This window comes from Hydra vulgaris, chromosome 09 (assembly GCF_038396675.1).
Source record: "Hydra vulgaris chromosome 09, alternate assembly HydraT2T_AEP".
Taxonomy (NCBI): Eukaryota; Metazoa; Cnidaria; class Hydrozoa; order Anthoathecata; family Hydridae; genus Hydra; species Hydra vulgaris.
Window position 1 is genome coordinate 27424110 of NC_088928.1, and position 12039 is coordinate 27436148.

The 12039-nt window shown below is 24.4% G+C and overlaps 1 protein-coding gene across 2 annotated transcripts in view; it reads left to right on the top strand.

Annotated features, from left to right (window-relative positions):
• The window catches only part of LOC101239386 (exportin-5), a 154703-nt gene that overhangs the window by 105430 nt on the left and 37234 nt on the right, over positions 1 to 12039 (top strand). For both annotated transcript variants that reach the window (XR_010640760.1, XM_065805213.1), the window contains exons 23-24: positions 569 to 663; positions 8269 to 8353. Coding sequence is in view for 1 of the 2 variants with exons in the window: in XM_065805213.1 (XP_065661285.1) it covers positions 569 to 663; positions 8269 to 8353 (180 nt within the window). In the remaining variant the exon portion in view is untranslated. The remainder of the gene's footprint in view (positions 1 to 568; positions 664 to 8268; positions 8354 to 12039) is intronic.

Here is a 12039-nt window from a genome sequence, read left to right on the forward strand (position 1 = left end):
ATTTATGTATGCGTTGATGCAATTATTCTAAAAAACTTTAAAAATAAATATAACTATCAATAAACATCAATAATAGTTAAAAATGTAAAACTAATTAGAAATAAAACATTGAAATTAAAAATAAAAAATCTCCCCAATAAGGATTCGAACCTGCAACCCTGACAGTCATGCCTCAAAAGAAGAAGTTTTTAACACCTATTGCACTACACCATTATAATAACAGTTTGAATTAAAACTTCAAAAAAAAAAAATTAAAATTGAAAAATAAAGTTCTTTTTGGAGGATTCAAACCCTTGTCAATTTTAGCATTGTAACATTCATAGCACTACACTGCTATATTATTATTATATATGTAAGGTTTAAACATTTTTGCATGCAAGTAATGTTTTATTACGTGCACATATATAATGAATGTCTTTTCAAACACATAAGATATTCTGGATATTCAGGATATTTTTAGGCAAATATTTTTCAGATTTTTAAAATATGACCTTGATAATCACTGAAAATCAGTTTATATTTTAAAATATAGGTTTTATAAAAAACATAACTTTAACCTAAAATTTAGACAATATTGCTTTTTGTGGAGCTTGAAAGATCAAATTGCGCCATCAAAAAGTCACTATCTTGATATTTGTACTGCGGAATACTCATCCACTGTTAGTAAGTAAATTTTTATAACTTTACTCAATCATATCACTGTAATATGTATGTATGTGTAGAACTTATATGTACTTTATAACTTTACTCAATCATATCCTTATAAAATGTATACAACTTATTTTGATATACTAAATCTGCTGGCACCTCCTGAATGTGCTCTAGATAATAAAATAATACTGGATTTGAAAAGTTTTGAATATCAAATATTTTTAGGGGTTGCTACCGACCCTCAAACATTAAATAGGTCCCTAAAATTAAAAATAATTAATTTTTTTAAAAGTATATTATGTTAGGTCTCAAACGAAGAGAAATTATATAAAAATTTCAAAAATAATCATCATTTTATGAAAATTTCATAGATAAAAAGTTATAATAAAAAAATCTTGTTAAGTTCCCTATTTTTTGTTTTTGGTTTAAAAATATCATTTTTTGTTTACTAAAATATAAAATTATAATTATAAAATGATTCATTTTGTTTTAATTTTTACATAATTTTGCTTCATTTGAGACCCAACATGACATACTTTTGAAAAAACTTTTTTTTTTTAATGATATTATGGACCGATTTTAAATGTTCAAGAATCCTTAGCAACTCTTTAAAATGTTTTTTATTGTAAAACATTTTAAATTCAGTATTATATCATTATATAGGACACATTCAAGGGGTGCCAGCAGACATTTTCAAAAAAAGTTGTTTTTATAATCAACCTAGATTTATCAGACTTTTCCATTTGAAAAAATGGAAAGTCTGATATATATGTTATATATATATATATATATATATATATATATATATATATATATATATATATTAGGGTGGCTCTTAAAACAACATTTTTGAAAAAAACCTGTTCTGACCCCTTTACTTTGTTCTATATAATACTAAAACACTAGGTTTAAAATTTTTTTGAACAAAAAATTATTTTAGGGGTAGCTCAAGACCCTTAAAAATTTGACTGGTCCCTAAAATTTTGAAAATAAAAGTTCTTCTAAAGTATGTCAACCTGGTACTCAAAAGAAGCGAAATTATATAAAAACTTTAAAAATAATAATCAATTTACAAAAAAATAACTTTTTTCTTAAATAAATTCATAAAAACTATTGTTTTTGAGCTTAAAATAAAAAAAGTCATTATTTTCAAGTTTGAAAAAAATAGTTTTTTTAAACATGCTTTTTTTGTAAAGTGATTACTGTTTTTGAAGTTTTTATATAATTTCGCTTCTTTTGAGTACCAGGTTGACATACTTTAGAAGAACTTTTATTTTCAAAATTTTAGGGACCAGTCAAATTTTTAAGGGTCTTGAGCTACCCCTAAAATAATTTTTTGTTCAAAAAAATTTTAAACCTAGTGTTTTAGTATTATATAGAACAAAGTAAAGGGGTCAGAACAGGTTTTTTCCAAAAATGTTGTTTTAAGAGCCACCCTAATATATATATATATATATATATATATATATATATATATATATATATATATATATATATATATATATATATATATATATGTATATATGTATATATATATATATATATATATATATATATATATATATATATATATATATATATATATATATATATATATATATATATATGTATATATGTAGTTCTATAGTTTGTTGCATTTGGGAAGCACGGAACGAAAAAAGTGATTCTTACGCCAACACATACGTCACTTTTAATTACCTGCTTCTTAATTTATGTAAATATATGTATTTATATAAATTAAGAACTTTTAAAACCTGCTTCTTAATTTATATAAATATATATATATATATATATATATATATATATATATATATATATATATATATATATATATATATATTTATATATAATAAAATTCTAAATGTAAAATGAGAAAAAAAATTTGTTAAATAATTTTCTAATAATTTATAATTGCTCTGTTCTTTTTAGAATATTGAGCACTCTATTTTGTAGAATACATTTTTAAATTGTTTAAATACATATATATATATATATATATATATATATATATATATATATATATATATAAATATATATATATATATAGAACCCTTAGATGTTGTCCGAAAGTTTTTTCCATATTTTGTTGACAAAAAGTAAAAATTAAAATGCAAGACCGGAATTTTTTTTTTTTAATAATGATAGACTGCCTGCCCCAACCAAACCCTCAGTCGATGTAGCAGCACTCCCTTGCGGGTCAGGCTATTTGTCAGTCGATGTAGCAGCACTCCCTTGCGAGTCAGGCTATTTGTCAGTCGATGTAGCAGCACTCCCTTGCGAGTCATGCTATAAGATAGTCGATGTAGCAACACTCCGCGCATGATTTACAGTAAAAAAAATAAAAATAAAAACATTTTATTAAAAAAAATAAAAATAAAAACATTTTATTAAAAAAAATTTAAATAAAAACATTGTTTATATTGTTAAAAACATTCAAAATGTTTTAAAAACATTCAGAATGTTTTTAAAAACATTCTGGTCAATTAAATTTGCGTTTTTGTGGTTTTTTTACAAAACGATTAATTTGTAATTAAACTAATGGTTTTTACTTTCGTCCAACACGGAAATGTTGGACGAAAGTTAAAAGTAATTAAAAGTGACGTATATGTTGGCGTAAGAATCACTTTTTTCCTTCCGCTCTTCCCAAAGCCAACAAACTATAGATCTATATATATATATATATATATATATATATATATATATATATATATATATATATATATATATATATATATATATATATATATATATATATATATATATATATATATATATATATATATATATATATATATATATATGTATATATTTTTCATGCACTAGATAAATATATATATATATATATATATATATATATATATATATATATATATATATACATATATATATTTATATACATATATATACATATATATATATATATACATATATAAATATATATATATATATATATAAATATATATATATATATATATATATATATATACATATATATATATATATATATATGTATATATTTGTCATGCACTAGATAAATATATTTTATCTATACATATATATATTTATATGTATATATTTTTCATGCGTTAGAATTAAATTTCAAATGGAAAAGTCTGATATATGTATATATATATATATATATATATATATATATATATAGAACCCTTAGATGTTGTCCGAAAGTTTTTTCGATATTTTGTTGACAAAAAGTAAAAATTAAAATGCAAGACCGGAATTTTTTTTTTTTAATAATGATAGACTGCCTGCCCCAACCAAACCCTCAGTCGATGTAGCAGCACTCCCTTGCGGGTCAGGCTATTTGTCAGTCGATGTAGCAGCACTCCCTTGCGAGTCAGGCTATTTGTCAGTCGATGTAGCAGCACTCCCTTGCGAGTCAGGCTATAAGATAGTCGATGTAGCAACACTCCGCGCATGATTTACAGTAAAAAAAATAAAAATAAAAACATTTTATTAAAAAAAATAAAAATAAAAACATTTTATTAAAAAAAATAAAAATAAAAACATTGTTTATATTGTTAAAAACATTCAAAATGTTATAAAACATTCAGAATGTTTTTAAAAACATTCTGGTCAATTAAATTTGCGTTTTTGTGGTTTTTTTAAAAAACGATTAATTTGTAATTAAATTAATGGTTTTTACTTTCGTCCAACACGGAAATGTTGGACGAAAGTCAAAAGTAATTAAAAGTGACGTATGTGTTGGCGTAAGAATCACTTTTTTCCTTCCGCTCTTCCTAAAGCCAACAAACTATAGAACTATATATATATATATATATATATATATATATATATATATATATATATATATATATATATATCAAAATTGTGGTAAACATTTAAATTTTAGGTGTTATGTTTGTTTTTAAATATTTTAAGTTGTTTCATTGGATTCATTGGCCCAAAATATGAAAAGGTACAAATTTTCAGCTTTCCAACACACATATAACAGAAACTAAATAATATATATATTTTCCAACACACATATAACGGAAACTAAATAAATATATAAGAAAAGACCAAAACCGTTTTTAAAAAAGTGGATTTTTGTTGGTTTGAGGCAAACATAAAATAGCTATATCTTTGGAACCAATTGAAATTAGAAAATAAAATTTTCAGGATGTTCATAATTTCAGCAAAACCTGAGACTTAGGGTTTCTTGCTCTGGATGTTTTCACATGGAATCGCCCATATATATATATATATATATATATATATATATATATATATATATATATATATATATATATATATATATATATATATATATATATATATATATATATATATATATATATATATATATATATATATATATATATATATATATATATATATATATATAAAGGGCTTTAAATAACAAACTTTTTTGTTCCAATAAATACTTAAGTTTGGTGGATATGTCCGATAAAACCTAAAAAAATGCAATCGAGCGCAATTACGGATGCTATACTTAAAATATTCTTTTTTTTCAACTTTACCATGGCAGTTTGATATGAAAAATTAAGGCGTTTCAAAAATGCACTGAAAAATAAAAAGAAAATTTAAAAGATGATCCAAGAAAAAGTAAATTATAAAGAAAAAGAAAAAATCTAAGCTCAAAAAACTATAATTTGAAAAAAAATATATACTTATATCAAATTTTTAAAAAAATACCAAACTATGTGAAAGGCTTCGTAAATTATTTTAAATATATTAAATACATTAGTTATTGTGTTTACTTGTTACTTTATCAAATAAAGTAACAAATTAATTCTAATGGTTGTTTAGAACATTGAGCACTCTATTTGTAGAATACACTAACATAATTTATATATATATATATATATATATATATATATATATATATATATATATATATATATATATATATATATATATATATATATATATATATATATATATGTAAATTATGTTAGTGTATTTTACAAATAGAGTGCTCAATGTTCTTAAAGAACAGAGCAATAATAAATTAGTAAAAAACACTTATCTAACTTTTATCTTCAACTTGAAGTTTCACCATTTCAACTTCAACTTGAAGTTTCACAAACTTCAAGTCGAAGATAAAAGTTAGATAAGTGTTTTTTACTAATTTATATATATATATATATATATATATATATATATATATATATATATATATATATATATATATATATATATATATATATATATATATATATATATTACCTTTAACCTTCTTTTTGTGTCTTTTCAAAACATTGCAACACTCATCATTCTTTAGTAGAAATGTTTGTCCTAAAACCTGCTCATGATGATAACAAATAGTCTTTATCTCTTCATATGATGTAGTCTCAAGCAAGCCAGACCTCCAAATATAAGTATCTTTAAAATCCTTTTCTAGTTTACAAAAATTTTTTAATCCTTGTTTTTGAATGAAACATATTTTGTGAAATTCATCATTTAAAATGTTTCCAAATCCACATAATTCCATTTTATCAATATTTTATTATTTATTATCCCTAAAAAAGATGTATAAAGAATGTATAATTCATTCAATGTGTTCATGGGGTCAAGGTTGTTTAGGATTAGAAAATTTTACATCATTAATGAGCATTCTAACTTTAATTTTACAACATTATAAACATTTCTAAATAATAAAACTACTAAAAAGCAGAAACAGCAAGTCTAAACAACAACATTTAAAAGAGCATTTCAATATAGCCGAAACTGTTTTAGTTAAAAAAACTGTCAAATTACACCTTTTTTTTTCTCGTTTAATTTATCAAAATACCTGTTTTTCAGCACTAAATTTAAGTTGATTTGACCATGTTTTTATTTCTGTTTTAGAAATGACCACTCTCCAATTCTTTTAATAACTATAACTTAACTATTCAGGACAAAGTCTTAAAAAAAAAAATCGGGCTACATCAGCATTTTTGTGATTGAACTTGCCCCAGTAAAATTGTGGTAAACATTTATATTTTAGGTCTTATGTTTGTTTTTAAATATTTTAAATTGTTTCATTGGATTCATTGGTCCAAAATATGTAAAGGTACAAATTTTCAGCTTTCCAACACACATATAACAGAAACTAGGACCAAAACCATTTTTAAAAATGGTGGATTTTTGTTGGTTGGAGGCAAACATAAAATAGCTATATCTTTGGAACCGATTGAAATTAGAAGATAATATTTTCAGGATGTTCATAATTTACTAAAATCTTAAAGTGGTTTAAAAATCAGCAAATTCTGAGACTTAAGGTTGCATTTTCAAAAAAAAATTGGTTGTTTTCACATGGAATCACCCATATATATATTTATATATATATATGTATGTATACATATGTATATATATATGTATGTATATATATGTATATATATGTATATATATGTATATATATGTATATATATATATATATATATATATATATATATATATATATATATATATATATATATATATATATATATATACATTCAATACGAATGAAGAATGAAATCTGAAAATGGGAAGTAAAAAAATGAACAAAGAGATAAATGAAGAAAATAAAAATTAGTATTCTAAAAACAAATTTGCTTTAAAATATATGTGACAATATCACAAAAGGGTAAAATTTAATTTTAAAATATATGACAAAATGTGACAAAATCACAAAAGGTTTAAAAATATATTTTTGTAACTAATGATGTAATAAAACTCTTTTGATAAAAATTATTAAATAAGCTATTTAAATAATAAAAGTTTATATTTTTAATATTTTATAGTTTATATTTATAAGTTATAAAGTTTTATTGCATTATGGTACCACTGTCAACATAACATAAAATCCTTACCTAATTATTGAGTCTATAACTGGAGGACCAAAAGTAGATGGTTAGAATTGGCAAATCAGAATGAATAACAAATTATTAACAAATTTACAAGATTAACAAATGTTACATATTTTAGTTTTTTTCATTTAGAATAATCAAGTTACTTTTAAATTAGTTTAATTTAATTTTAAACAAATTTTAAAATATACCAAAATTTACAAAAAAGTGCAAAGTTTAAATATACCAAAAAATAGAGAAAAAATAACACCCCAAGTTTATCAGTTATTTAAAATTATTTTTATTCACTAATTACATAACTTTTTCTTAAAGCAACACAAATTAAAAAAATAAAAACTCAAATTCATTGTAAATAAACATGATGCAAGGTTTTACTCTTTATTATCAATTTATATCTCTTTTTAAATATTTTTATAAATTGTTAGTTGGTCATAAAAAGCTATTCAGATTCAATAAGTTTATTTTTTTCAAACAGCATTTTTTTATTCATTTTTTTTTTGTGGAAGAAGAGGAGGCTATTTTGTTTTTGAATTGTTATTTAAATTTTTCGTATTGTATTATTCGTATATTATTTATTTTTTGGAGGGGAAGAGGTTGTTTTGCTTTTGAATTTTTATTGTTATTTATTTTTCCGAGGGAAGAGGTTGTTTTGTTTTTGAATTTTTATTTATTTTGACTCTTTTGATGTTTATTTTATTATTTTTGGTTTTAAAAGAAAAAACTTTAAAGTGAGACAAAAAAAAGAAAGTAAGATTGTTACAAATGCTACTAATACGTAATTTAAGAAATTTTTTTTTTTTTGTAGTAAACAATCTTGGAAATGATCATGAAGACTACAATCTTACTAGCGATAACATGCAATACTATATTTACAACCTAAATGAGTTTACGTTAGTATATACTAATTACATTTACTTCTAGTTTCTTTGTTCATACTATTTGTTCATAGTGTTTTGCATTTTTAAATTATCAAAGTTGATGTTTTTTAAACTATCAAAGTTGATGTTTTACCACTCTTATAGTGAATTTTATTATTTTAATTTGTATAAAAAATTAAATTTAAATTGAATTTTCTTAATATTTTCATATTTTTAAAATATAAACTGTTTAAATGGAAAATGTTTGCAATTTGATAACAAAGTATTGATTTGCTACAATATTAATAATTTTATTAAATTACATAAAATATCTTATACCTACAAATTAGCCGCATTAAATTCATGTTTTTGTACTAGCACTGTATGATATATATCAGTGGTAGAGATGTGCCGAGTACCCGGTATGGACCCCGGTACCCCGTAATTTGGCGGTTTTACCGGGTATCCGGAATCGGCCATTTTGTTGATGTACCCGGCACCGGGTATCATAACCTTTAAGTGCTGTAACCAATAAATAATAAAAATAATAATACAAATTTTATTTTAGTGTTACTTTAACTTTGTAGAAGTATTATTAACCAGATAAAAAATAGTGCTTCAATCAATAAACTTCTTGATAGTTTCAGAAGTTGATAATTCCTATGTACTAAATCTAGAGGTGTCTCACTTAAATTACGTTTTTGAATATACTTTTGCTATAATATATATGATAGCAGATAATTGCAAAAAGGAAACTGATTTATACAGATATAAAAACTGTAAAGTAAAGCGAAATAATATGAGAATACGAAAGAAATAAAAAGAAAAAGAAAGAACGAAAACAAGTAATTACTTCTTTATATTACTTAAAATGTGAGAAAGATACATTTTCGTGATTTTAAATTGCGAAAAATTAATGAAAGTTTAATACTTTGCCTAGGTCGTTCTTAAACAAGGTTTTTACTAAATGATCATTTACAATAAATAAACTTTTAAACCAACAAACTTTTAACCAACATAGACGATTTTCAACTAAATTTTTTTCCCATGAAGTTTAGGAAGTTGGATGAGAAATCAATGGTTTTCCCAGGGCCAATGACATGGTTTTCAAAGTGGGAGGCACACTACCTCATTTTTAAAAAAATTCCTTAATTTTTTATAAAAGTTGTCAATTTCTTTAAAAAAGAAAGAAGGTCCACACAAAAAAGGTAGGGAAGGGGTGTGCCCCCTCAGAAACTTGAGGTAGCATGCTCCTTCTTGTTTCTGAGGCAAAGCAATCTACCACTGCACCACAGCTGCTAAAAACAAAGAAATATTGCATAGTTTTAGGGGATTTTAAATTTTTTTTAGCCGTTTTTAAAAATCTAAATTCTGTTCAAATGAAGTTTTCAATCAATTGTTGTTGGAAAAAATTATTTGATATGTCTTTTCATTTGTCACAAACAAAAAATCGTAAAAGAAATTAAAATAAAATACACCAAAAAAGTGTTGTCTAAATTATTTTTTATTTGTTTAAATTTTTTTTTATTCATGCTTTTTTTAATGGAGTCGGCGTTTTTTTATTCATGCTTTTTTTAATGGTGTCGGCGTACACGGTCTTGAACTTAGTTTTTACCACCAGGTGCTCGGAATCAGGGAACCAGCATATACTGGTTCCGGCACACCTTTAATCAGTGGCATATCAAAGTTGATTTTGACACTAGTATACCAGTTTGGGCACCCAAATTAATTGACCAATATGTCATGCTTATAAAGTCTGTTTTCTGAGTTTGAAACCTACAGCATAAAGAGTTTTAGCTGATAAAACAAGGAAAGTTCGCTTGAGCACCAACCATGTATTTGTAGAAAGAAATGTGATCTTATACCTGTGAGACAGAAGTATGGGACAGAGACTTTAATTATGGAGCTATAGCCAATCCAATTACATTTACATTTATTTTTTAGATCTCTAAAAGAGAAAGAGCATTTTACAGATAGTGTAGTTAACATTTGCCCAGGGTAAGTTTTTTTAAAGAGGCACCATCTCTAACTTTTATTCAACCAAGAGTCCCAAGGCAGGGGACATTTTAGGTCAGAGTTAACTTCTCTTTGGCTTTGTTTGAAAAGAAAATCTTACATGGCAGCAGGACATGAGGAAGAAAGTTGTACAAAGTTAGTACTGTTATGCTTCAAAGCTAGTGCAGGGGTCATTGCGCATCTTGTTGCGCATCTTTATACCAACTTGTTGATTATAAAGAGTTGAAGATTAATGTTTTTGCATACATACAAAGACCAAGTATATTAGTGAATGATAGATTTGAACTTGGTGATGATGATAGTAACTTTAATAGTCCAAGCAATTGCCTCATTACTATTAATAAACTAAGCCGTTGAGTACATCAATATTTTTCAACTCTAATAAAACATTCTTAAACCTTTAAACACTTTGTGAAGGTTTAAAAAAGGTTTGGCACCTTAGTTTATATATAAAAAAGAGATGACAAAGAGATATACTCTATTTGAGTAATTTATTTGTTTGTCTACTGAACAATTATCGTTTATACACTTAGGCATTAACATTACAAACAAGCAAAAAGTATTGAAGTTGAAAATCCAAATGAAGGTGAATTATGGCATCAAAAAAATGTAAATGATTGATTGTGGCATCAAAAAAATGAAAATTATTGTCTTTTGATGATTAGATATGATAATAATTAAAAATATAAAAACGCTTTTTTATTTATTTAAGTAGATAAAGTTAGTTACTTTATTTATTATTTTTATATGGTGTTAACTTGTCATAAGTGGGTAAAAGTTTTTTACCAAGTATATATCTATCCTTTGTCTTTTAGGATTAACTCTTACTTCCGACTTATAAGATTGCAAATTATATGAATCAGGAAAACAAGAGAGAGAAACAAGGGAGAGAATTCCAAAGAACTGATGTTCAAGGAAAAAAACTAGATGAATAAGAATTTTTAGAGCACTTTAGAACTGTCACAGTAAAAGGATGAGACTTGATTGAATGATGAGTAACATGAGAATAAATTTTTAGAGCAGCACCCATTACAGTGTTTATAGAAAAGAGAAAGAAAAGCAACAATATGACGATGAGACAATGGATTTACGTAGAAAAAGAATAGAATCCTGAGTAAGGAAGTGGCAAGCATGATAAAGAGTTGCAACCTTAGAAGATCCTAATTTTACAATAGATTTGACAAGATTGAAAGTAAAAGTTAATCCTAGAAGACGAAGGGTAGATGACTCATCGAGTACATTATTATTCATAAATATAGAAAAATCTAGATTATTGCAATAACAATTAGCTGGAAAAATAATGAGTTTTACCAGAGTTAAAGTTCACCAGCTACTGAGAGCCCCATGATGTAGCAGAAGTGAGATCCTTTTCAAGCTAAAATGTCCCCTCCAAGCAATCATAGAGTGTTGGCTTCTTATCAAGATAAGAATAAATGATAGTATCATCAGTGAATAATGCCACCTTAGGTGTGAGAATTTCTGGGAGATTGTTGATGTAAATTTAAAAAGTATAGGTTCAAGGATAGAACCTTGTGGAACCCCTGAAGTTACAGGATATAAAGAAGAGTGGTGTCCATTGAGTACAACTTTTATACTACAATTGGTAAGAAAGGATTCAAAAGATGTTAGGATCTTAAAGATCTTAAAAGGATCTTAAAGATGTTACCTGATACACCATAAGAAGAGAACTTATGGTGAAGACT